The 27564-nt window shown below is 38.1% G+C and overlaps 5 protein-coding genes and 1 pseudogene across 8 annotated transcripts; 3 read left to right on the forward strand and 3 right to left on the reverse strand.

Moving 5' to 3' along the window:
* Positions 1-24: 24 nt before the first annotated feature.
* Positions 25-1915, reverse strand: LOC104791510 (F-box protein SKIP23). Its single transcript, XM_010517423.3, has 2 exons — positions 613-1915; positions 25-311 (listed from the first exon to the last, which is right to left on the reverse strand). Exons 1-2 carry the CDS (start codon positions 1804-1806, stop codon positions 270-272), a joined length of 1236 nt encoding a protein of 411 aa, XP_010515725.1. The 5' UTR covers positions 1807-1915; the 3' UTR covers positions 25-269.
* A 1959-nt stretch (positions 1916-3874) lies between these two features.
* On the forward strand, positions 3875-5695 carry LOC109127035 (uncharacterized protein At3g43530-like). Its single transcript, XM_087511337.1, has 4 exons — positions 3875-4603; positions 4655-4819; positions 4902-5309; positions 5573-5695. Exons 2-4 carry the CDS (start codon positions 4739-4741, stop codon positions 5693-5695), a joined length of 612 nt encoding a protein of 203 aa, XP_087367463.1. The 5' UTR covers positions 3875-4603; positions 4655-4738.
* Positions 5696-6990: 1295 nt separating this feature from the next.
* LOC147949913 (uncharacterized) lies at positions 6991-13188 on the reverse strand (annotated as a pseudogene).
* Positions 13189-13705: 517 nt separating this feature from the next.
* Positions 13706-15700, reverse strand: LOC147949914 (uncharacterized). Its single transcript, XM_087511349.1, has 4 exons — positions 15481-15700; positions 14938-15426; positions 14482-14581; positions 13706-14297 (listed from the first exon to the last, which is right to left on the reverse strand). The coding sequence occupies exons 1-4, from the start codon at positions 15698-15700 to the stop codon at positions 13706-13708; spliced, it is 1401 nt and encodes a 466-aa protein (XP_087367475.1).
* A 2741-nt stretch (positions 15701-18441) lies between these two features.
* On the forward strand, positions 18442-21160 carry LOC104791519 (F-box/LRR-repeat protein 10). Of its 3 annotated transcripts, none has more exons than XM_010517436.3 (4): positions 18442-18825; positions 19017-19222; positions 19309-19402; positions 19512-21160. In XM_010517436.3, the coding sequence occupies exons 1-4, from the start codon at positions 18622-18624 to the stop codon at positions 20967-20969; spliced, it is 1962 nt and encodes a 653-aa protein (XP_010515738.1). In that variant the 5' UTR covers positions 18442-18621; the 3' UTR covers positions 20970-21160. The 3 variants fall into 3 exon arrangements, with proteins under 3 accessions (XP_010515738.1, XP_019083811.1, XP_087314732.1); XM_019228266.2 differs by having other exon boundaries at positions 18513-18825; positions 18974-19222; XM_087458606.1 differs by lacking the exons at positions 18442-18825; positions 19017-19222; positions 19309-19402 and having other exon boundaries at positions 19664-19872; positions 19971-21160.
* Positions 21161-23614: 2454 nt separating this feature from the next.
* On the forward strand, positions 23615-27167 carry LOC104791527 (mechanosensitive ion channel protein 8). 2 transcript variants are annotated; one of them, XM_019243273.2, is made up of 5 exons: positions 23615-25771; positions 25857-25980; positions 26070-26363; positions 26445-26647; positions 26738-27167. In XM_019243273.2, the coding sequence occupies exons 1-5, from the start codon at positions 23931-23933 to the stop codon at positions 27027-27029; spliced, it is 2754 nt and encodes a 917-aa protein (XP_019098818.2). In that variant the 5' UTR covers positions 23615-23930; the 3' UTR covers positions 27030-27167. The 2 variants fall into 2 exon arrangements, with proteins under 2 accessions (XP_019098818.2, XP_019098816.2); XM_019243271.2 differs by lacking the exons at positions 26445-26647; positions 26738-27167 and having other exon boundaries at positions 23833-25771; positions 26084-26305.
* Positions 27168-27564: the final 397 nt, after the last annotated feature.

The following is a 27564-nucleotide window of genomic DNA, read 5'->3' on the forward strand; positions in this document are numbered from 1 at the left end:
AAATGATTAGATTCAAAAGAATAATTTACTTAGAACAGGATATATGAATTTACCGAGTAAGTCTGTCCTGTAACAAATTGTTTTGGAGAAAAACATGAAAGATTACAAAAAAGGTTCTTTATGTACGCCAAGCTAGTGAAAAGCTTGGGAAAACATAAACAATTTAAGTTGTAGTCTCTATGGGTTCTCTCAATCTCACAAGTATTCAGAAAGATTAACCTCTGTGTCACCATAGCATCTCCAAGGTCCTAAACTCCGGATTTTGTAATTCAAGACCTGGATGATGTCTCCCCAGTATGATATTCAACACGCTGAGACATTCAACGTTTCACATGTTAGCACTGAACAAATACTTGAACATAACTGAACGTGACTTAACGTGGAAAGAAAACAGAACGGCCGTAAGACAAAAGATGCATTTCACTGTCCAATCACCCAAAAATGTAGCGGTTAGGGACAGGAGATGTGGAGTGATACAAGGATAATGTCACAGTATTTCCATGGCCACAAGGTGAAAAGGTGGGGTAGTGTTTAGTGTATACACAGCTATAAGCTAAAGATCCTAGACAAATGGCACTTCAGGTGTTAAGAGATTCAAAACTACTGACTGACCTCATGAGAAGTAATCCAACGAGGTGGAGGCCAAAACAGCATGGCATATTCAGGTATCTTTTGCGCCAGCTCAATTTTCCCACTGCTGAAATCAAACACTCCCAAATCTCGATCTTGCATTGCACCCAAGTCTTCCCCATTGTACACATTACCATTGAAGAACACAGAGCTTCCCCCACAGAGAGGTAAAATATCAGAAGTTGAAGCAGAAAAGGTGGAATCATCACCAAGGAACAACATCTTATCTTCAAGATCGTAAATATCAGCCCAACTCTTCTCTCTTTCCACAAACTTAAAGACTTTAAACTTAACCGTTCTCTCATTCATGTAAAACGCAGGATGCTCCAAGATCTCCTCTGCGAATCCAGGATCCCCATCAACTGCCTCTAAGCTCAAATACATATCCACAAGCAACATTTCACCACAAGATTCAATCAAATACTTCTTATCACCACCAAACACAGGACTTGCAACAAAGGTCAGTTTCAAAGAAGTGTAATCCACAACCACAGCTCTCCCATTGTTATCAACAGCAAAGAAACGCCCATCGAACAAAAACACATCATCATAAGGAGAAGGCATGTCATCAATCACAGTCCAAGCCCGATCCCAAGACGTATACACAGCTAACTTCCCAGAGACATGAATCGTAAGCAAAACAAACTTATAATACTCCACATCACAATCTAAGTACTTGACAACAGCTTTCTCCAAGTATAAACTGTCTACAATATCACCAACGGTATTGAAATAATGAAGCTTGCATTCACAACCCAATTCTCGAACCTTAAACTTTGACATATCGAGCACACGAGGGAAATGCTCAGGAATTGAGTTTCTAACATCACTCAACGGATCTAAAAGAGTCACCTTTCGAGGAGTGCTATGGTCTTCCTCGACTTTGATCAGCCAACCAAACGAATCAGACTCCATGTGCGGTTCATGAGGCTTGATGAGTAAGATGCTCCGGTGAGAGAGACGGAAACCTACGGCGGAATCAGGGAAGAGGCTGCCACCGTTATCGGGGAGGATCGGGAGGTGATGTGTTGGGAGTGGACGTTTCGGCTCGGCGGCGGATCGCCATGAAGAACATACGGAACGGAAGTGGATGAGATCGAAGGAAGATTCTAGAGATTTTGAGATTAGGTCTAAGAGATCCTTGGGGAGTGTAGACCAATCCACCATTGATGACATTGATAAGCTTAGAAATGCCTCTGAGAAAGACAAAAAAAAAAAAAGAAAAAAAAAATTTGGAACTTGATGACACCAGTTTATCCACGTTGAGATTTTGACCCGACCCGAATATGTTGACTAAGCCGTCCGGTCCACATGTCTTTTATGGAAGAATCATGTCACCCTAGGCGTTCCGCTAAACCGGGTTATTTGGATCGGTTTATTCGATTTTTTAGAAATTCGGTTTTTAAAAAATCTTATCAAATAGACCTGAATTAAAATTCGGTTTGGGTCGGTTCGGTAGTCGGTTTGTTTGGGTCAATTATTGGACAAAATTTATGTTCCGAAATTGAACTGTAATTTTTTTTTCGGTTTATTCAGTTTCTATCTCGGTTTATATATTAGGAAATAGAAATTTATACTCTTACAAGTCCATATACAATAAAGACCCATTACAAAAACAATAAAAAACCCAAAAATAATACCCATCATACATTTTTTGGCCCAACAACCCAATAAAATGTTAGAGTTTTGACAGCTGCTGCATGAGGGGTTGCGGCTCCGGCGACGGTGATCTACGACCCAGCTTTACAAGACGTATGATGATGAGTATGTTTCTTGTATTCTCACTAAAACAAAAAATAAACCAACTACTCAGTCAAAATAGTTACGAAGTCTAAGATCTGAAATTCAATATAAATGAATCTAAACACAAGTAATCAAATCTTAACACAAACCTCATGTCGGCAAGTTCATCGAAGGCGAATTGAGTTGAGGGAGATTCATCGAAGGCAGATTTAGAAGAAGCAAAAAAAAAACGAAGAAAGTATGAGGAGAAAGATGAGAACGAAACGAGACGTGTCTAAAAAAGAACGCAGGAGAAGAAGAAGGAAGGTCGTACAAAAGGAGGCGATTTCTTTTTACTTCAAGGATAGATTTAATGAATAATATCTAGGGTTTTAAGTATTTATATCATGTTCCCCTTAAACCGCATAAACCGATCAGTAACCGGTTCATGAACCGAAAAAACAGAAATCCAAAATCCTAAAACAATTTGACCCGATCGGTTTCTATCTCCTCTCCCACTCTCCCGAAAATCAAATGTTTCGGTTTGATCGGTTTGGTTTGATCAGCTTTTGCCGAACGCCCAGGGCGAGAAGAATGGCTTGAAAGCCACTATCTCGCAAAAGTTGATCAAAAATGCCACCCTTCTATTTCTTATTTCATTGAACAATATTTTTTAAACGGAAAATGGGGAAAAAGTCTAAAAACCCTTTATTAAAAAACGAAATTACATACCCAACCAACCTATTTGCCCCAATTCGAATATAACCTATAACCCGATCCATCTACCCAAAATCTAAATTGAGGCCCACCAAAATTACCCTAATTGTAACAAAGAAGAGAGGAGAGGATTTCTCCATGGCCAACCCCCGACTTGTGTTCCTCCGTTTTTCGTTTCCCCTCCCGATTCCGACAGAACCCCTTTTCCGACAAGTTTGTCCGTTTTCCGACAAGTAAACGCTTGAATCGACGAGGTCCGACGTTAACCCTTCTCCCGGTGAGTCATCTATTCCGTCGACCCTTCTCCCCGATGAGGTCCGACTGTGTTCTTCAACTTCTTTGTAAGATTTGTCGTCTAGTTTCATCTTCTTTGTCGAAATTGGCATCTTAATAGTTAGTTTCTATCATATTCAGTCTTAGGCAATCATATTAGTAGCGATTTATCATGTTGTGTTTTGGTTGTTCTTTGGTATCTTTCATAATGTAATTTGTTTTGTTTTGGTTTCTTTTTGTTGTTAGCAATGGCTATTGTAAGAGATGGTGGTAGAGTATATGATTCGACAGAAAGAGCGGTTGAAGAAATAGGAGATGCTCTAAACGAAACTAATCCTCTCACAGAACCATCACCTCCCACAGAACTATCACAAGCAACAGAAGAACGAGAAGCAGAAGGTGATGGGGAAGAAGAAATCTCAGATGCTCATGTACAATAGCATGAGTAATAGTGGTTCTGTACCACTATTAAAGAAGAAATTTTGTTGTGTTAGGATTAAGTAAGTAAATTTGTATGAATTTTCAGGATACAAATGATGATGATGATGATGAAGAGCAACCGCTGCAGCCAGAGGATATGTTCTTCTATCCACCTGAATACACCAAGAGTTGTAAATTAGGCACAAGGTGTACTATGACGCAGAAGGTGAATTTCATTGATCAGTTTGAGCCAGAACGGAAATGGTTTAGAGAGCATTCTCAGTTTAAGCACATATTCCATATGCCTCAGGAGCCAAATCACATGATTCAAGGCATGTGGATGCTTTTTCTTTGCACAGCTTGTACGGAGATGCAAAGAGAATGCTGGTTTGTGGTAAACGGAGTCCCTGTTAGGTATTCGTTGAGAGAACATGCACTTTTAACTGGATTGGACTGCCATGATTACCCCACTTATTATAAGGATAAAAAGTTGTGGTCTTACAAGTGTGTTCAGAGGGTGTTTGGAAGAAATGATAAAATCAAAATAAGTGATGTCGAAGCAAAACTAGAGGAAATGCTGAATAGGAGTATTGACCGGAGGAAGTTGACTATCTTGTACTTCTTAAGCAAGATAGTGGTAGCGAAGTCAAAGGCCGATGGAAACATAGATCCGTTTATTCTGAGTGTTATTGATGATTTGGATACTTGTGAGAAGTTTCCATGGGGACGTTATTCATTCGCTAAATGTATGAATGGGATCCGGTCGGCGATGACGAACTAAAAGGGATCCGTGAAACCAAATGCGCAGATCACTTTTTCCGGGTTCATCATTCCTTTGGAGGTAACATTGAGATATTATTATTTAAAAATTAGATATTGCTGTGGATATTAGTTGATTTTAAACGCAAATGAGTGTATTCCACATTTTCAACGCAAATTCAGAGTAGATGTACCCGCAGAGAAAGACTGTCCACGCATGTGCAAGTACAAGTTCTCTGAAAGTTTAATGCGAGGATTTTCATTGGATGAAATAAATGCAGCACTTGGAAGTATTAAGGTTAGAGTTTGGTATCTTGGAACCTCAGTTGTTTGTGTTTTCCTTAAATAAGTATTGATTTAAATTTGTTTATTGTTTGTAGAATATAACTAGCATCTTGAAACCGGATGAGGAAGAGAAAGCTCTTTTGAGCCGCATAATAGACGATAATTCTGCTGATGAAGGGATAGGTTTTATAGATCCCATTGTTGATAGTTGGAGAGAGCATCTTATCGTGAAGAAGAAGAAAATATTGTGGAAGGGTGTTTACCAAACAGACTTAGAGCACAGAAATGTTCAAATCCCCTATGAAGTCCATGAGAAGGTTGATGAAATCAGAGGTGATGAACTCCCTGAACCTGCATTGTCGCTGTTACAATTAAAGGAGACTATGGAGAAAGGGTTTAGTTTGCTAAACAAAAAAATTGGTGATGTAGAGGAAAAAATCAAGGGTTTAGATGTGCGAGTGGTTGATCTTGAAAGATGTGTGGCACATGAGATTGGAAAAAGAGTGAAATAAACATACACGCCTCAGCCATGATATGAATTTTGTGGTTGATCTTGAAAGATGTGTGGCGCATGAGAGTGGAAAAGGAGTGAAAGAAACATACACGCCTCAGCCCATGGATGATATGAATTTTGTGACACCTAGTTCCATGAATTATCAATCATGTGAATTAGTTGTCTATATTGGGAGAGGGACAGGGAAAGTGACAGAAGTAGAAGAAGAACAAGAAGAAGAAGAACTCCAACAAGAAGAAGATGAAGAAGAAGAAGAAGAAGAAGAAGAGGAAACACAGTGGAAATGTGATAGAAACTGGGAAGAAGCGAGCAAGGGTAGCAACGTGGAAGCTAAAGACACCATTTGTAGCCGCTCAAAAGAAAGTGAAGAATTAGTCGTTCAGTTGTACTTTCGCTGAATACTTGTTGCAGGTTGTGTGTACTTTGGTTGATTTGAGTAAACGGTACAACTAGGTGGCGGTATTTGGTGTTATGGTTAAAACTGATGGTTTTGTAGGAACTGGTCTGATTGGTATTGTATTTTCGTTGAATACTTGTTGCAGGTTGTGTGTACTTTGGTTGAATTGAGTAAACGGTACAACTAGGTCCAACTAGGTCCAACTAGGTACAACTGAGAACATTGGTACAACTGAGAACATTAGTACAATTGAGAACAAATACATCATGAATTTAGAATAAACAGAACACTAGGAAGAAAAAAAAAAGAAAAAAAAATAGCCAACTTTTTTCTAATAAAATATACAACTGAGAACAAATACGTCATTATTTTAGAATAAACAGAAACACTAGGAAGAAAAAAAAGAAAAAAAAAATATCCAACGTTTTTCTAATAAAATAACAGCGCACGTGTGGGTGTGTGGGGTTCTCTGATAAATGGCAACGCAATTTATTCATAGTTGTACCTGGGTGTACAGTTGTACGCTGCTCGCCATAGTTGGACTTTAGAGATATTGGTGTATTTTTGGTTGGACTTGAAGAATGTATACTCTGATGTAGTTAGACACATTACTTTACATAATTAATTATCATCTAAAAGGTTTGTATAAGATAAATTTTCAAAAATTATAATTTCCATAATCATTTGGATCAAATAGGTTAAGTTGTAGAAACTGTTCCTTATATTATTAAGAGTGTTTAAATGGAAGATGTTTTACTGAAATACATAATTTGAATTATTTTATAAGTTTTGGATCAGATTGGTATTCTTGTACAAAGTGTTATTATTACTGTAACTAATTTATTGTTTTGTTTCATAAATACATAATTTCACTTAACAACTACTTTGTCATTAAGTTATAGTTGTACCTAGTAGAACCTGGTTGTATCAAAAAAATAGAGAATCGAAACACGAGTACAGATTAAGTCATAGTTGTACCTAGTAGAATTTGGTTGTACCGAATACAAGAGAATCCAAACACGAGTACAAATTAAGTTTTACTCCTACCATAATACAAAAAATCGAAGTACAATGCAAAGACACAAATTAAGAGGTTTCAGGAGGTTGCAACCAATTGTCCAAGTTTATGCCAGGCCGAGACTTGTTCCTCTTCTTCCGATAACGTTCTCCCGCAGATAAGAAACACTTTTCTTGAGTTCTTCCATTTTTTGGAGTGTACTCTGGAGGTAAGGCGAACAGTTGACGTTTTTCTTCAGGAACACTCCAACTTGACTCATGCGGTACTAAAAAAACTCGTTCTATAATATGCTAATCCCCAAGTCTCTATAAAATAATAAATCGAGCATAACTCATGGATTAGGATATTTGTAGTTCTTCCTTCCTTCCTCATCAGGTTCCTGGTTGCGGCAATCGCATGAACACAAGGATACTTGTCTATATCAAAAAATCTGCAAGAACAACTTTTCATCTTCAAGTCCACCAAATACGTCTTACCATCAAGTCCTATAACGCTATATTCAAGGTGGAAGCTGTTTAGCTCTTTGAAACTTAGACGTGATGCCACTGCACAACGATCATGCAATACATTTTCCACATACGGCACAAGTTTCTTTGTCTCACATGCACCATCAGATTCTCTTGTATATTTGTTAAACCACTCTGAAAACTTTTCAAGAATCGCATCAATCAGAGGTAGTAGAGAGTACTTTCTAGCTTTCCTAAACACATTATTCATGGATTCTACGGCATTGCTAGTGTCAATGTTGGATTCTACGGCATTGCTAGAGTACTTTCTAGCTTTCCTAGCCCACTTATCCACCCCTATTCTCTTATCCAAATAATCAGCCACTGTTGGAAACATCCTCCTAAAATCACCATACTCTTTCTCAAACTCATTCTTTGTATAAATATGAGCGCACTCCACGAATTTAAGCGCAGCATCATTCTTGTCTGTCTTAGCTTTTTTTCACGTTTTGAGACAAACGCCAAACGCGGTGACAATGTAGTGCGTTCGGGTAGACCTCAGATACTGCCTTGATGATGCTTCCATGTTTGTCGCTCATAAAGACCAATCCAGGTTCTTCTGGTATAACAGTTTTCAACATTTTGAAGAACCAGCTCCAACTCACATCTTTCTCACCATCTATTACACCAAACGCAATGGGATAATGGTGATGATTACGATCTTGAGCTAATGCAAAAAATAACCTGCCACCATATTTAGTTTTAAGATGTGTTTTGTCCACAATTATCACTTTCCTCATTGCCCTAAATCCTTCAATGCAAGCTCCCAAAGCGATAAACAAATATATGAATCTTTTTTCTGCATCCAATTCCACATGGGTTACTGTCCCAGGATTTACCATCTCTAACATGTGCATATAAGAATACAATTTTGCGTAGCTTGCTTCAGGATTCCCCCGCACATCACTAACATGTTGTTTCTTACCTCTCAAGGCAGTAGAGTATGACAACTGCAAACCAAGTCTTCCTTGCACGATGCTCATGATGTTTTTAGGAGTAGGGGTGTCGAATTGACCTGGATAGTCATCATGCAAAATAGATGCTAGTAATCGTGTTGACCCTTTTTGTTTACCTATGCTTGTACTCGCGACACATCGAGAGCATGTGTGCATCTTTCTGTGTACTCTGACACTCTTAACTCTTGCAACAGTTAAATACCACTTATAACTTTCTGGAGCTTGCTTGCATCTTAGCATAAGTCGATTCGCATTCGACTTATATGTGATAATATTAAAGGAGTTCTTATTTGCAGCTCTATGAACCAGATCTTGCACAACCTCCTTAGAGCAAAATACTTGATTTATATCAAGACCTGTACCATCTTCCCATTCTTTAAACTGACTTTTTCGACATTAGATGGAAGCTCTACATACTCATGCCTATCATCCATATATGAATCTGAAACATCAGCCACATATTCATTTATTTGTCCTACATTCTCACACTCTTCATTAGCAATAATCTCTTCATTAACAAAACTCTCCAACACCTCCTCAATAATCGGCTCATTTTGTTGTTCACACGGGTTGAAAATAGTTAGAATGCCAGCATTTTATACATCAACAGCTTTGCCATTTGAAACCAGCTCCCCACAATTCAAACCAACTGAACTTACTTGCTCTACTCTTGAAAGTTGCTCAACCCTCTAGTTTGCTTTCAAATTGCTAAATAACTCCACATGCAACACAGATTTAAGTCCTTCTTTATCCACTGATGTTAGATAGACAAAAACGTCCTTGTCATCTACAATATATCACTCTCTCCGAGCATTAGATAGACTATAGCTCAATTTCAACATACCCTTTGTTTCATCTATCCCAATCTTCCTCCTTATATTATCAACTAACAACGAGACAATTATTTGCTCTAAAGAAGAGGTCTTAAGTGATATAGCGTATAAACCATTTTTTGAAATCCATTCATGCTCCTCTGAATAATGTCCTCCATAATCAAAATGAACGTTTGTGTGTATGCTTTTCATTGCCTCCTAAAAATAAAACACAATTCTTATTTACACACAATTCATCACAATCAAACCAATTGTACGATTTTTTCAAAACAACCTACTTTTCATATCAAATCCCTAATTTAGCTTCCCCCAAATTCTCTAACAATCACTAACTTAGTTACTTAAATGGTAGATGATTGAGGAGAAGAGGCAAACCTGAACCAACACGCAGCAACGTCGAAAGAGCTAGAGGAGGTGAGCTTACCAAGTTTTTCGACGTCCCACGACCGGAGGAGCTGCGTCTCAGAGCATTACGAGCAGAGGAGGAAGGAAAGAGGAGGCTGAACAGCTAAGTAAGAGAGGAGCAGAACATGGGTCATCTTACTAAGAGAGGACGAGTTACGTTGGATTGGTTTACGTTTGCAGAGAGAGAGGAATTGAAAAGGGGAGGAAATTGGAACGGAGAAGTATCGGGAAATTGGAATTGGGGGGAGAGAAGAGAAATTTGATTTTTTATTTATTTTTTCTTATTTTTCAGATTATATTTAAAAAACAAAAGAAAATTAATTAACGTTAAAGAGGGAATTACATACTACGAGTGGCATACTGATTATACAGTGGCAACCCTGATTTTTTTTTTCCAATTAGTGGCATATAAGGCTTTCCCTCGTCCTTTATCTAAGGTTGGCAAAATTACCACTGATAATATAAATAAGGGTGAATTTGCTCACTCACCAAAACAAAAATACTATAGAAGAAAATAACTAACTATTTAAAAAAATAAGAAAATTAGAATTAGGAGTAGAGAAAATTACCAATTTAGTGTTGATAGGTGGTCGTTGATGGGGGTGATGGTAGCCGGCCGGCGGAGGTAACCGGCAGAGGTGGCCAACGGAAGTAGTCGCCAAAGAAGATCGCCAGGGTTGGTCGTCGGAGTTGGTCGCTGGAAAATATCACCGGAATGTAGCTGGAGAAGATCGCCGGAGTTGGTCGTCGGAGAAGGTCGCCGAAAGGTCGCCAGAGAAATTCGCCAGAGTTAGTCGCCATAATTGATTGCCGGAATTAGTTACCGGAGATGGTCGCCGAAGATAGTCGCCGGAGGTGTTGGTAGAGGTGGTGGTGGTAGGGAGTGGAGGTGGTTGTGATAAGGCTATAATATGTAATTAATACATTAAATATAGAGTATATAAAGTTTATATGGTTAATATGGTTAGTGGGTTATTTATACATTTTTTTGGGTTATTCTTGCCAATTTTCCTCTAAATAATCAACATATCCAAAGATCATCTTCCTTGTCAGTGGTTTATTTCAAACCGATGATAATAATTAAATTGGCCATAACAAATTATTTTATTTAGTTGTGTCAGTTTTTGTAAATGATTTCAAAATTTGGTATCATTTATGAATGACCGATACTAATAGAATATTTTTTGTTTTAATAATACAAAAGTGACATAAAAAAAAAAATTTCGAAAATCTCCCTACTAGATTTTTTTATTTTATTTTAAATATTTTGAAATTATTTTAATATGCAGGTACTGTTTAGATATGTATAAAAAAATCAAATATATTTTATTAAAATAAAAACAAAAACAAAATAACATGAACATTTTTTTTTTTAAAGATACCTTCATTTCACTCAAGGCTGGAACCTTGTTACAACCTTGTTACAACCACGGTGTCTTGTAATTGAGCAACACCTAACAAAAGAAAAGAAGAACAACATACAAATAACAACACTCATACACACAACATTAGTCATAGGAACCAAACCATATCACCAAGTAGGAGTTTGTCGGATCAATTCGACGTTGTGCTCTTGAGAGAGGATCCAAATGGCACCGAAGGACTTTCTTTATCTCAAGTATTAACACGGAGGTAGGACGAGAAACGACATTGTATAGTCGAGAATTTTCTTCTTTATAGATGAAGTAGACTGAGGCTTGATAGGCTAACCGAAGGATCAGAGCGATTTTTTTTGTCTCGACTTGGATTCCTAAGCCAGACAGATCTATCTTCGAACATAATCGGAGGTGTTAACTGGGCTTTGACCGTGAAATATTGCCAAATCTCTGCACTATAACTGCAGTCAAAGAACAAGTGCAGACAATTTTGAACTTGAGCATCGTATAAGAGGCACAAGGAGGGGACTGTGAGCCCCCATCGTATGATTCTGTCCCTTGTGTGTAGTCTGGTCCTAATGTTTACCCAAGTAATGAACACATGTTTAGTGATTCTACCTTTGAACCACATTGCATCATACCGGGGTACTTTGGGGCCAGTAGGATACAAAACTCCCAAGTTTTGGCCGTTGAGAAGCAATGAGTAGCGTCTCCATCTCCTATCTTCCATAAATACCTGTCATCCTCAGCTTCAAACTCTGAATTGACAATCGAAGCTTGAGAGGGACAATCTTTTAGAAGCATAATGATAGGGTTTCTAGTCCACCACTGGCCATTCCGCAAAGCTTCTACTACCACCGCATCCTTATGTAAAATGGTCATGATAGGTCCTCTGTCGCTAGTAATGTCTAACAGTGGTCCCTAACCGGTCCAATTATGAGTCCAAAATTATCACGTCACTCCGGAACCCACCTAACAAACAATGAATGGTTTTGCCAAATGACGAAGCTTGCACAAACTTCTCCAGATCCAACTTCCCGAGGCTGTATCATCTAAATCCCATAAACAACGAGTGCCAACGAACCCAAGCTACCCATAACGAGCCTCCGTTAGAAGATCATCCAAATTAATTTCAAGGCGAAGATTTTGTTCCAGTGCTTAAGCCGTTTTAACCCAAGACTTCCATTTTCCTTAGATTTACACACTGATACCCAACTGATCTTTGCTCCCCTTGCTGATTTGGGAGCACCACTCCATAAGAAAGCACTACACATGCTCTCTAGGTCTTCAAGGCACTTGTTTGGAAGGATGAATATTGATACCTAGAACGTGATAGTGGAATAAATGACTGACTGAAGTAGCTGAAGTCTACTTGCACATGTCAAAAATCTCACTGTCCATGCTGAAAACCTCTTCCAGATACGATCGATTAGTGGTTGATAATCATGCCTTCTTAGTTTCCTAGAAGTGAGAGGAACTCCAAGATATCTCACCGGGAGTGATCCTTTTTGGATTCCAGCATTACTTGCGACTTGATGATTTGCTTGAGTGTCTTCTCCATCCAAAAATAGAGCCGACTTATCCCTATTGATTCCCAATCCAGAGCTGATTTTAAACTCATCTAATATGCGCAAAATACCAGTAAGAGAATCCTCATTGCCATCATAGAATATAAGAATGTCATCCGCAAAGCTGAGATTGAGTCATCATTGGTGCTTCACACATTGGATGGATCCCGAAGGTATTCTCGACGATTCCTTTATCAAAAAATTTCGACTAGACATCCATTGTAAGGACAAAGACTAATGAGGAAATGGGATCACCTTGTCTTAGACCTTTCCTACCAGGGAAGTATCCAATAAGCTCCCCATTAAAGGCTATGTTGTATGAGGTAGTTTTGAAGCATTCATTGAGCCAACCTATGAACTGTTCTCGAAGATAAATTGCACGCAGAACATTCAGTAAGAAATCTCAGTTTAGACTATCATATGCTTTCGCCAAGTCCACCTGCAGATAGCCTCTTGTGGTAGTTGAAAATTTGTAACCAGTTCGGATGCAAGTAGAACATTTTCACATAATTGGCGACCATGAATGAAGCCTACTTGATTTTCTTGAACAACATCCGAGATAAAGGAAATGATATTTTGCTCTTATACACAGTAGAGCAACAGGATATAGGCCGGTATTGAGAAATCTGATCTGTACCTTGGACCTTCAGGAGGAGGGTGATGGCAGTTGCATTAAAATTCCTTGGGAGATAACTAGAGGTGAAGAAATCTTTAACTGCATCAACTGTATCTTGACCCACAATATCCCATGCTTCCCAAAGAAATTCCACTAGAAACCCATCAGGTCCAGGTGCTTTGCTCTTTGGCATAGATGTTGACTAGCAATTACCGCCTTGTGATAAAAAGTTTTAATCGCATCCCCATCTCTTGTCCAACGAAGCCTTGACTTCTGCTTGTAAAAGAATTCTTGTGCCTTAGCAAAAAAGTCCCACCTCTTCCTGGCCACATACTCCTCTGTGAACAAAGAATCCGAGGGAGCAGTGAGTAATTATAACTAAATATGTTCCAAAGCCTCCAAAGCTTCTTTAGTCCTCTGCTGAATATTTCCAAACCCCTCGCTATTTAATTGTCTGCAAGCCAATTTGACTTTCTTCAATCTCTGCCCAATAGTGAAGAGTTTAGAGCCTACTGTTACCTCTTCCTACCAGGCCTCTCTGATAACATCTTTATACCTTCGATGCGTAGACAAGAAGAAGAAATATTTAAAAGATTTTCTGCTTCGCTCAATGAGTGAGGTTGTAAAGACCAAACTTGGCGAGTGTTCTGAATCTCCTAGAGGATTAAACATTGTTAAAGCTTCAGGATATTGTTCCCTCCAATGATCATTTACCAGGACTCTACCAAGTTTCCTGATGATTGGGTCCTCATGTCGTTCATTAAACCAAGTATATAGAAAGCTCCTCTATACTGCATATTGGATAGAGAGTTGTCTTCCAAACATGAATGAAACTCTTGCATTCCTGCTAGAGGAAACAAAATAAGTGAGTAATGCTCTCCAAAATCCAGAATTTGGTTAAAATCCCCCAGCAATAACAGTGGCAGATCTCTAGCCGGTGATTCCTGAGTTATCATGGTGATTTGATCCCATAAACTTCTTCGTTGTACGAGTTTGTTGTACCCATAGACAAAAAGCTTTGAGAAACTCTCCTTAGTTGCAGGCACATAGACTGCGCACAACATTAGATGAGCTGACCTATATAAGCAGATTACTGAAATAGATGGATCCCAAACCAGCCAGGTCCCACCTAAATCCGTAAACTCATAGTTATATTCACCTCTCCATCCAGGATAGGTAACATTCAAAATACGATTCGCATTATCCTCCAATACATGCGTTTCCAGGATATCACCCATTATAGGCTTATTACTAGCTATCAACTCCTTCAAAAACCTCTGTCTAGAAATGCTATTCAATCCCCTAATATTCCAACAAAAGACCTTCATCATCAAAATCCCAAAATTGAAGGTAGAGCTATGCTCTTTCAGATATAACCGAGGCACCCCCTCGATTACCTTGTGAAACTGAATATACCACTAATGACTTACTATCCACCATAACTAACCCAAACCCTGACAGCTTTGGTTTCTAGGTCGTTCCTTGCCTAGCAATAGCAAATTGTTTCTTAGAGTCCATTTTTGCTAGCTTCCTAGAGACCAGAGCACCCAGGAACAGTTTAAGCTGCTCTGACATAGATGATTGTCCTGAGGAATGATTTGCGTTGCTTTAATCAACAATTTAAGCCTTTTCCTCACTCTTATTCTTTGCCCCAACTACAATCCAATGATTATCTTTAGGTACCGCAGGTTGGGTTGGTTGAGATGAAGACAAAAGCTGTATCTTCTTTTCTTTCCTCTCTCTGATCCATTCCTTGACTTTCTCTTGGGTGACTTCAGACATAGTGGTATCCCTTTTATGTCGGACAACCACATTAACCGGAGGGTTACTTTGGCTTCTCCCCTTAGATCTTAAACGAGCTCCTGGCCTATGCCTGATCCTTTTCTTTGGATATTCAGGTTCCCCCCCCCCCCCCCCCCCCCTTTATCATGGTAAAAGAAACCCTTGTCTGGGCTTTCACCATCCAGAACTTTAGGGCCAGGAAGCTTATCACCTAAGGGAATGACCATATCTGTAGTTGCTACTCCTCCCGGTGTGAAGCCATTGTTACCCGGAAGTCGTAACTTCTTTTTCATCAACGACTTAGGGCAACAGTTCAAGAGGTGACCAAACTTACCATAGTTACAGCATATTGGAGGCAGTCGGGGATAAGAAACTTTAACTTTAACCGAGTTTGACTGAGAATCACAAACTATAATAGTTGTTGGAGGTGGTTTATCGAGAGGTATTTCCACTTTCACCTTCGTGTTACCAAAGGAATACGGATCCAACCTTGATTTCTCATAGTGCAAAATTTCTCCAAGCGCACTAGCAATCACACTTATTCCTTGGAAGGAATACATCTGCGGAGGAACATTTTCCAGTATTGCCCACATGGGAGCGGTGGTGATGTCAAATGTTTCCAAGGAAGTCCCGACAGACCATGGGTATACTGAAAAAACACAGTTACCGGCTTGCTAGTACCTAACCTGCAAAACCCACTCACCAGTAGAAATACATGGGATGAAGATTAAGCATGAAGTGTCAGATACCATTCGAATGATGATGTCTCCAAATTTCCCCCAAGCAGGGTTTTGATCTGAGAAGATCTTTGAGGCAGGAGGGATAAGACCGTGAAATTGACAGACTATGTGTCCTTTCCATTGATCCGCTGACTGAAATAGGATCGACTCTGGAGCTTGGAATACCGGGATTCCATCTTTCATGGTCACCGGCAAGGATACTTTTTTGAGATTCCGAAGAGAGGCCTTAAACCGTTCGGTGTAAGGACGCTGCGGTAATGGGGAATCCTGACGAAATCAAGGAGGGCTGAGGCGATGACTCGATGGGGGCCACCAGTGGAGAAAGAGCAAAAGCTAGGGTTTCGTTCGAGGATGAAATCGTTGAAGAGGAAGGAGGCAGGATGTGAACTGATGAAGAATCAGAGATGGTACATGATGTGGAAGGAACAGAGGGGTCTGGGGTTAACGCGAGAGTCAGATCTGGAGGAACTAGATCTTTTGGGGGGAACGGATCTGGGGGATCTGGTTGGTCCAGAGGTGCAGCAATTGACGGAGAAGACGACATGGAAAAAAAGAAAAATGAGGAGAGAAAGAAGAAGATTCTCGGCTATCGGCGTGAGGCCGATCTCCGGTTTAGATCTGTAAAGGAAGCACATATTGCCTTTTTGAAGCTTTCAGGCACGCAAACCTAGGTCTTTTTAAAATCTCGAGCTTTGCAATCTTCATTACCCTAATCATTATTCATTCACCATGGCTCAGTATGAAGCAAACAAATGGAACCGTGATCGTCAGTTTGCGAAACTAACCAACGAAATCGAAGTAAATTTAGACAAAATGGCTGAAAAATGTGTAGCAGAGATTGCGTTCGTCGCTTAAAGAGATGACGGATTGAAGGCCGTGTGTAAAGGATGTCCCAACAATAATATGAACTTAGATCATAAATTTATAACCGAGCTATGATGACTTATGCAAAAATTGTCATTTTGATGATTCTCAATATTTTTGTTTGTTTTTGCTGATATATAAAGAAACACTTTCACCTTTAAATAATCACAAATATTATTTTTCTTAGAGTAGTTTCAAAGAGTGTGAGTAGTGTGAAAATGAAATCTCTGATTAAAAAAAAAGTTTTGTCATACAAATATTTCTAATTAAACCAATAAAAAGTGAGGGAAAAAATAAAGAAAACAACATGCAGGTTTATGGAGTCCAACCGAAAATATATATTTACGAATTGTTTTGTTTATAATTATTATTTTCGTATCTTTTAAATAATTAACAATAGAAATTTATATGTAAAAAATTTGGGAAAATGGCAATATATCTTAGATTTGATAAGGAAAAATAAATTGTTCACTGAAGAATAAAAAGATTAGTATTTAAAAAAAATGTGTAATCATAAGTTTAATATCTTTTAATTTAATATTGTATATAAATCAATTCATACTAAAAACCCATGAACAAACAAGCCATATTACTAATGATGATAGTGATGATAATGACAAAAAGATGGTATTGATAACCAATGTTGATGATGATGATGCAGATCTTTTGCTCACTCATAAGATTTCTAGCAAACTGTGTAGAATTAATTGTTGCAATTCTCATAATCCTTTATCATACATATTGGAAGTTCATAAATAAAATAAATATTTATGTTGTTATAAACTAAACCATAACAAAAGCAAAAAAAGCATAGTATCTTAGATAAAATCACCAGGTTAATTGCAAATATAAATGACAGATATCTAAAAATATATTTTAAAAGAAAAATTACTATGTTAAACCACTTGGATCAATATTAATTATACATTAATCTTATCGACTGAAATACATATAGAAATTTGTATTCAGGAATATAATCTACTCCTTTGATGTCCAAAAATTTAAGATAAAAGTAATTAGAGTGGATATACAAACATGGTGTAATAGATATTAGTTAAACAATCCGATCTCAACATGCATGTGTTCATGAATATGAGATCGGATTGTTTAACTAATATCTATTATTAAATCAAGTAGAAATATATTAGTGTCATTACTAAATCAAGTGGAAATATATTAATTCAACGAATCAATAACAATTGTTCATATAAATTCAACTTAAAATTATAACAAAAAGGAAAAAAAAGTTTACCAATAACAAGATAAATCTTTAATCCTAAAAAAAATAACTAAGTTAAATTATTATCATCATATCCTAAATTAACTCCCTTAATATCAAATGACTGTCAGACATATTATAATAACATACCATAAAAACCACTAGCTATTATATAAAGGAAAAAAATAAAAAAACAAGAATACTTTAAGAACAAGAAAAGTGGTTACTCATAGATCCTCCAAATATTCAAAATCAGAGGCCAAGAAACATAAGATCTGGAAATGCTCATAACACTTATCAGAAAGCAAAGATAGTTCTACCAGCTGTGGCCAACAACAACTTTGAGATCAAGAGTGGTCTCATCACCATGATCCAAGCTAAATTAAGATCAAGAGTGGTCTCATCACCATAATCTAATGGAAGATCATAAGTTAAGATTTTTTTACTACACATATATTTAATTTTTATTGTTTTTTCAATTAAAATTAGTTATTTATTTGCTTGTGTGTATAGATGTATTTGCTTATCGTTATTGTAAATTTGTAATACGCCTATGTATTTTCTCTAGTATGTGATTTCATCATCTCAAGTTAAGATAATACATTACACAATCCTAGAGTAAATTTTTTTTTTTTTAGTTCTTTGATTTCTACTACAAATTTTAACGAAACCGAGTCGAAACCGGAACCAAATTTAAATCAAACTCAATAAACCAAACCAAACTCAATAAACCGAAATTAAAGTTCGGTTTTAATTTGGAACTTGTTTCTCACAACCCGAAAAAAAAACCGAACATTAAACCGACAAAATAAATTGAATGTGCATACAAATATAAAACGTTGACGTTTTGTATTAATATACCAATATTTTATTGTCGTCCTTGGAAAATGGATCGAGCCATCAGACAGAGGAAAGCATTTGGAATCTTAAAATTTCAGATAAATAATAATATGAGACGCACAACGAGATCGCCACAATTTCCGCAATTGATATAGATCAGAGGAGAAGAGAGCCTCCGTTTATGGCTACCACCACCGTCGTGTGCGGCGATGTTGAAGGTTGCGATGTCGAGAGAAGAACCCTGGATCTGTTACCTGCGGCTCTCTTGGAGACTATCATGACGAAACTCGATGTTGCATCTCTCTGCTCGTTGGCTTCTACTTGCAAAACACTTCAGAGCTGTGTCACTCGTGTCCTCACCTTCACTCCCAACTTCCACGTCTTCGTAAGTCCTCACATGAATAAACATAGTTAAAAGTTAGTGAGTTGCTTTAAGGGTTTGATTTGGATTTGAATTTTAGACTGAACTTGTATATAAAGTTTTGTTTTTTTTTAGATTCTCTGTTGCTGTGGTTTCTGGATTGTATAAAAAGTTTTGTCTTTTTGATCTTTGTTGCTGTGGGTTTTGGGTTTCAGAATGTTTCATTGTCAATGGAAACTGTTAGACCACTATTGTATCCAAATCAACAACTTTCAAGCCTCAAGCTTGATTGTGGAAGACTTGGTAACTCATCTATTGACATACTGGCACGCCCTTCTCTACGGGAGATTTCACTTCACAACTGTAGAGATTTCAGCGGCGATCTCATCTCTGAAATTGGTAGGAAATGCAAGGATTTAAGGTATGTATGTGTGAAGTTTGTTTGGATGAATCTGAATCTTTCCACTAATGTGTTTGACGGATTTGTCATTGTTCTTGAAACTTTAGGCTTCTCTGTTTGGGTTCAGTAGCAGAGAAAGTTGGTAGAAGTATTAGCCGTTGTGCTTTGGAAGATTTACTTAATGGCTGCTCCCATTTAGAGGTTTGGCTCCTTACTCAACCTTTTGCTTCTTTTGATGGTATAAATGTATCATTTCGTGCTTTGGTTTGTCTTATGTAACGGATCCATGTCATATATGTTGTTTTGGTAGGTTTTAGCACTCATGTTTGACCTCTCATTGTATCTGCGTCCTGGTGATGGTCGCATTTTTGGGTTGGTATCTGATAAACTCACCCATCTGGAGCTAGGACACATCTCGTCAAGGATGATGACTCAACTACTCACTCCAACTGAAATGTCGGGGCAAGACAGCAACCGAGTTGCATCTACTGTGCTACAGAATGTCCAACAGTTGCGTCTCTCAGTGGATTGTATTACTGATGGTGTGGTTAAGGCAATATCGAACTCTCTTACGTCTTTGATAGATTTGGACATAAGAGATGCGCCCCTTGAGGATCCAAGGCAATTGTCAGACCTTACGGATTTTGGGCTTCATGAGATTAATCAAAACGGTAAGCTGAAGCACCTCTCCCTAATCCGTAGTCAGGAGTTTCACCCTACTTATTTCCGGCGAGTTAGTGATCAAGGAATGCTTTTTCTTGCTGACAAGTGCTTGGGCATGGAAAGCATTTGCCTTGGTGGATTTTGTCGGGTAACAGATGCTGGTTTCAAGACTATTCTGCACTCTTGCGCTAGCCTCTCCAAGTTTAGCATATATCATGGACCTAAACTGACGGATCTTGTCTTCCATGACATCTTAGCTACTACTCTATCGCTTAGTCATGTTAGCTTAAGAAGGTGCCATCTTCTTACGGACCACGCGATTCAAAAGCTAGCGTCAAGTCTCAAGCTGGAGAATCTTGACCTAAGAGGGTGCAGAAACCTGAGGGATGAAACCTTAAAAGCCGTATCTCATCTGCCAAAACTGAAGGTTTTACTTCTTGATGGCACTGATATAAGCGACACAGGGCTTTCGTATCTGAAAGGAGGAGTTTTGGCGTCCCTAGTTTCTTTATCTGTTAGAGGTTGCAGAAACCTAACAGATAAATTCATGTCTACCTTATTTGATGGATCCTCAAAAATGCCGTTGCGGGAACTCGACTTGTCTAATCTTCCTAATCTAACGGATGGTGCCATTTTTGCACTAGCGAAATCTGGAGCCCCAATCACAAAACTGCAACTAAGAGAGTGTAGACTCATTGGTGATCCCTCGGTTATGGCTCTTGCATCCACACGTGTTCACGAAGACGAATGTCCTGGAAGTAGCTTGTCTCTGTTGGATCTTTATGACTGTGGTAGCATCACGCAACTCTCATTCAAATGGCTAAAGAAACCGTTTTTCCCGAGGCTGAAATGGTTAGGAATCACAGGAAGTGTGAACAGAGATATTGTAGATGCGTTGGCAAGGAGACGACCACAATTACAGGTCTCTTGCCGCGGAGAAGAGCTGGGAAATGATGGGGAAGACGACTGGGACTCTGCTGACATACACCAACACATAGAAGCACAAGAAGACGAGCTTGAACAGTGGATCCTAGGAGACGAAGGTGATGTTGAAATGGAAGATGCAGAAGAAGAGAGTGAAGAAGATGCAAGTGAAGAAGACTGATTAAATGAAATACTCGAGGTATATGTGTAAGTGTAACACCCCTTTTTTTTTGTTTTTCTGAATTGTTGTTGTTTGTTGTTGTTCTAATCATCTCATGCTTAAATTTTTGGTCTTTGATTATTTGAATAAGGATATATGTATCTAGTGAAAGTGTTGTGTTTTGTCTTAAAGAAGCTTAAGAGTTTGTTTTTCTTTTTGTTGTCAACCTTTAAGAGTTGGTTTAAAAGTATTAAATATTATTTTAATTTTTTTGGGTTTAGTTTTAACCTGAATATTAATGTACTAAATTGCAACTTTTCCAAATTTTAATTGATACTAGGTTGGTACCCGCGTTACGCCGCGGGTTGTTTTAGATTAGTTTTTATTTATTACTTTTATTTTGTTTTTTTAGAATACTATTTGTTTTTATGTTGTTTGGAATACTATTTGTTTTTATGTTGTTTGGAATCAAATATATCATAATTAATAAATTTTTTTGTAGTGGTTAATAATAATTTTTTTTGTATTCGTATTTTTATAATGTGTTGTAGTTTTCAAAGTAAAAATTGAAGAAAAAAATTAGAGTTAAACAAATTGTGGTTACTGTAATTTTTGTTACACATTAGTACGTGAGTTCGCATAAATGATTTTTAGAAAAATTAAATACTTAGATAAATAAACATTAAAATTTACTTTAATGATATATAAATTAGATGATATTGTATATAAATGTGATTTTTTATTATAATTCAAACTTACTCATTATATATTTTTGTCAATCAAGCTCAATAATTGAAGTCATCCAATTTAGTTCAATTTTCCAATACAACATGATAAACCAGGATAAGATTTTCTTTTGTAAGTATTATTAGCGTGGACGTTGATTAGTTAGCTTGACGATTTTAGAATAAAGTGTTTGGTTTAAATTATTGTCAACTTCTCCACAAGATATCCTTTATAAAGCTTTGAAGTCTTTGCCATGCTTAGGAGAACTAACGGTTTGAACCAAACATCTTGAAACACTTTCTCATATGAAGGTGGCGATTATGTTTTAATGGTGTTTTCTATATGGCATGTGTTAGTTGTTTCGTTTTGTCCATAACTCATATATTGAAGCACGCCTCCAACCATTTTAGATATTGCAACTACATAACCGATCATGATTCCAATCTATCATCTGTTGTTTGCTACAAATCAAAGATGAAGCTTTTGAAATTTACTAAGACCAAAAGGGAATTAAATAATGATAATTTTCACATAGAGAGTTCTGGAGTAGTAGTAAGTAACATTTATTGTACTAAACCTTGAAAAAAAAAACGTTCTAGTCCAAATCATCAATTTGCTCAATATCATCTTCATTCAAGACCTAAGTCAACAAAAAAGAGGTGAATCAATTTTACACAAACAACATCTTTACCTCAATTAGACCTGCGATTCTAAAATAAATTAATGAACTTTGTCATGCCTAAGTTGCTCTTTCGTGAATTTTATTAATCTTTTGTATATCAGACGTGGTTAGGGAGGGACGAAATTGATATCTCTCTCTCTCTCTCTCTCTCTCTCTCTAGTCTATCTTTTCAAATTTCTTCCCTATCCTAATTTTTAACTTCCAAAGAGTTCTCAATAACCAGATAATTTGATTTCATAATCTGTAGATTTTGATAAAATTATTGTTCGAATTAATCAAAGGTGAATTTGTTTTGCGTCTTTAACAATGACCTAAGCTTCTTCCATGTCTCTCGTCGCACGAGTCATGCATTTTCTTCTCTTTTTGATTGTTTCATTGAAGGCAAATCTTTGTGACGATTCTTTTGTTCCTTCTCTCTAACTGAATTCAAGAGAAGTTAGTGTGAAGGAGACGAACAAACAATTAGAGTCTTGGTGTTTTTCTTTTATTATGTCTGCAAGAGTTTATGAAGTGAAAGACAACGTGATGTGGCACATAGGGATGTCAATCAGGCTGGCTCGACCCGGTCCGACTTGAAATCCGTAAAACCCGCATATATTTGAGTCCTTCTCGGCCTGTTCCAAAATATTTCCAAGCGTATATTTCAAAGTCCGGTCCAGCTCTAACAGAGCTAAAAGACTTTTCAGGCTTTTCCGGGCTTATCTTACAGATCAAGAATTCAAACTTATAAGTTAGTGTATTAAGTAAATATGAAATCTAAGATTAGAGTTTTAAACTTTATTTACAATCAAATATTGCAATCAAACAATCATGTTAAAAAAAAATAATTATATTTGTATAATGGCTTTTCGGGCCGGTCCGAGCCCCATTGGGCTAAGTCCTAAAACTCTTAAGCCCGAACGGGCTGAGTCCAAAAAGCCCAATTTTCTGGACATATATTTAAGTTCAAGCTCAGTGTTTTTCAAAGTCGGGTCGGGCCGGACCATCCTTCAGGCTCTGGGGCTTTTCGGGCCTGTCCGAGCCCCATTGAGCTAAGTCCTAAAATTCTTAAGCCCGAACGGGCTGAGTCCAAAAAGCCCAATTTTTAGGACATAGATTTAAGTCCGAGCTCAGTGTTTTTCAAAGTCGGGTCGGGTCGGACCAGCTTTCGAACTCTGGGCCTAATTGATATGTCTAATGTCACATAGTTTTTTTATTGGTTTAGAAATCTTAATTGTATTAATTCAAATGTTTTTATTAGCTATTGATTTTAATTGATGTGTCATCACCTGTTGGTGAAAAACATCCAAGTTTTATTGTATTGATACAATAAACACTTGAATCTCTCGTACCCATATTAATCATAGTAAACAAAAGAAAAAAGAATATATTAATCGTAAATAATGTAATAGTTTTGCTTATGATCCCATGCGATTACACGTAAAGCTCATTACTAATTAACGTAATTAGCTGTTGTGCCATGCAACACAACACTCGGCGAAGTTTTTGTTTTGTTTTTTCTATTCTTTCTAAAAATTCGTAATTTGTTACGCAAAAATTTTCCTTGTAGAATTAATAATTAGTATTATGTTGAAATGGATTTTAGAAACTCCTTCAAATCCCATAGCTCATATAAGCAAATTAAAAGCCCCGGAGATCAAAGCGAGGCAAGCCCTGAAAATCTTCCGATCCTCCACGATCACGATCACTATCACCATCACGATCATTCCGGCATGGTAGACAACCCCAAACCAGAGAGCACTCGTTCTAGCCTCGACGACGACGGGCGTGACGCACCGGTGGAACGTGACGCAAGCTACAAGTTCTGGCAAGACAACACAGCATCAACTTCCTCGGATCACACGGCACCTCGAACCAGTGTTAAAGATCCGATCGCTCTTAATAGAAAAAGCAATAGATTAAGCGGTAGTTTTGATTTCACGCAATGCGGAGGAGGGAAGCCAATAATAGAAGAGTCTCCAACGAAGATGGTGGCCGGAGGAGGAGAGCCTGTGAATCGACAATGGAGAGTGAGAAATGAAGAGATCACACTTGATGTGGATCAAGATAACGATGATGTAAGTAACCAAACAATGCCTACGCCTGCATCAACGGCTCGGAACTCGATTGACGCGTCCAGAGAATTGAGAGTCTCTTTTAACGTTCGTAGAGCCGGTGGTACCTATATCGCTGGCTCGGTTCCTTCTTCGTCTTCTCATTCGAGTACTACTTCTTCGTCGGCGACAATGCGGACGAATCAAGATCAGCCTCAGCAGCAGGAGGATGAGGTAGTGAGATCTACATCGAACATGTCGTTTCAGAGGAAATCAGAGCTTATATCTAGAGTGAAGACAAGATCTAGGCTACAAGATCCGCCACGAGAGGAGGATACGCCTTACTCAGGTTGGAGATCGGGTCAGTTGAAATCAGGGTTACTTGGTGATATTGATGAAGAAGATGATCCGTTGGCTGACGAAGACGTACCAGATGAGTATAAAAGAGGGAAGCTTGACGCCATAACGTTGCTAGAGTGGCTTAGTTTAGTCGCTATTATAGCTGCATTGGCGTGTAGTTTGTCGATTAAGTCTTGGAAGAAAGTGAGAGTTTGGAACCTTCATCTTTGGAAATGGGAAGTGTTTTTACTGGTTCTTATATGTGGGAGGTTGGTTTCGGGTTGGGGAATCCGGATCGTTGTTTTTTTTATCGAAAGAAATTTCCTTTTGCGAAAGCGGGTTCTTTACTTTGTGTATGGTGTGCGTAGAGCTGTTCAGAACTGTCTCTGGCTTGGCTTAGTCCTTCTCGCTTGGCATTTCTTGTTCGACAAGAAAGTACAGCGAGAGACAAAGAGTAGGTTTCTTCCTTACGTAACGAAGATCTTGGTGTGTTTCTTGTTGAGCACTATCTTGTGGTTGATCAAGACACTAGTGGTTAAAGTTCTCGCCTCTTCGTTCCACGTCAGTACTTACTTTGATCGGATTCAAGAAGCCTTGTTTAATCAGTACGTGATCGAGACCTTGTCCGGTCCTCCTATGATTGAGATGAGTAGGATTGAGGAAGAGGAAGAGCGGGCGCAAGATGAGATCTTCAAGATGCAGAACGCTGGTGCTAATTTACCACCTGATCTATGCGCGGCTGCGTTTCCACCGGGAAAGAGTGGGAGAGTGATGAACCCGAAGCTCTCACCAATCATCCCGAAAACAACAACTGATAATGGAATCAGCATGGAACACCTTCACAGGATGAATCACAAGAACATCTCAGCTTGGAACATGAAGAGGCTAATGAAGATTGTGAGAAATGTTTCTCTCACCACATTAGACGAACAAATGCTTGAAAGCACATACGAAGACGAATCCACTCGACAGATAAGGAGTGAAAAAGAAGCTAAAGCAGCTGCAAGGAAGATTTTCAAGAACATATCTCAACGTGGCTCAAAGTGAGCCAACATTTGTAATTTCCTCCTTTATTAGCACCAATACTGTTTCCGCTAATAAGCTCATATCTGAATCACAAACAAATAGGTACATATACCTGGAGGATTTGATGAGATTTTTGCGGGAAGACGAGGCGATGAAGACCATGGGACTCTTCGAAGGTGCACCAGAGAACAAAAGGATTAGCAAATCAGCCTTGAAGAACTGGCTGGTAATTGTTAATATTCTGCATAGACCTTATTAGAAAAAAGATTAATTGCTGCTGTGTATATATATCACTCCGTTGTTGACTTTGATTAGGTCAATGCTTTCAGAGAGCGAAGAGCTCTTGCCCTGACACTCAACGACACCAAGACAGCAGTGAACAAGCTCCATCACATGATTAATATAGTCACTGCCATTGTCATTGTAGTTATATGGCTTGTCCTTCTTGAAATTGCATCCTCCAAGGTCCTTCTATTTGTAAGTTCACAAGTTGTACTCTTGGCCTTCATCTTTGGGAACACTGTCAAGACCGTCTTCGAGTCCATCATCTTCTTGTTCATCGTGCACCCTTATGATGTTGGTGATCGCTGTGAGATTGACAATGTACAGGTATGTGCCTACGCCTTTTGCAATGTAACCTTCAATAATCTTCTTAATTGGCTAATAAAAGGTTAATTATATTAAATCCAGTTGGTGGTGGAGGAGATGAACATACTCACTACCGTGTTCTTGAGATATGATAATCTCAAGATTATGTATCCGAATAGTCTTTTGTGGCAGAAATCAATCAACAATTACTACCGAAGTCCGGACATGGGAGATGCAATCGAGTTCTGTGTCCACATTACTACTCCACTCGAAAAGATCACCGTGATCAAGCAGAGAATATCAAAGTAAGACTAAACCCTTTAATGCTTTATGCGCCTTCTCATACCGTGTTTTGCTGATCTTTTTTTCTCTCTAACTATTGAATCACAATGTAGTTACATAGACAACAAGCCAGAGTATTGGTACCCACAAGCCAAAATCATAGTAAAAGATGTGGAAGATTTGCACATAGTAAGGCTAGCAATATGGCCATGTCACAGGATAAATCACCAAGACATGGCTGAAAGATGGACAAGAAGAGCTGTCTTAGTCGAAGAAGTGATTAAGATCCTCCTCGAACTCGACATTCAACACCGGTTTTATCCACTCGATATCAATGTCCGGACAATGCCTACCGTTATCTCAAGCAGAACTCCACCTGGCTGGTCACAAAACCCACCTGCCTGAAAATTTTAACAACAGCCAAACAAGGTTGATGTTTTTATCTTTCTTGTCTCAAACGAGTCACACAATTTTGTAAGCAAAGAAACATTAATCTAATTAATTAGTCCCTATAACCACAATTTTGACCTTTTAAAGATTAAAGATTCATCATTGTTTATCATTCAAGAGTTCTATACCAAACAAGCATCTATGAACTCTACTCTTACATTACATGTGCTTAATTAGGATTAAGGAGAACTACTATAATTACCTCTAAACTAATCATACCTTATTCAAACTTAAGCCTAATCTCATCTACCCACTGAATCATTATTCAATAACCAAGTTAGTTCTTGCCTATTAAACAGAGACTTAAGATCAGAAATTAACGATCTTAAGTAACCTTGTTAATGATGATGATAGGGACGAGAGAAACAAGAACAATAAGGCAAGCACGCAAGGTGCTCGACGAAATGACTAAGATAAGTAGTTGTGCTGGGTGTTGTTAATGTTAATAAATGCCTACCCTATAACGAAAATTATCAAAGACCAAACTTAG

Source organism: Camelina sativa, chromosome 1 (assembly GCF_030686135.1).
Source record: "Camelina sativa cultivar CO46 ecotype springtype chromosome 1, ASM3068613v1".
NCBI lineage: Eukaryota > Viridiplantae > Streptophyta > Magnoliopsida > Brassicales > Brassicaceae > Camelina > Camelina sativa.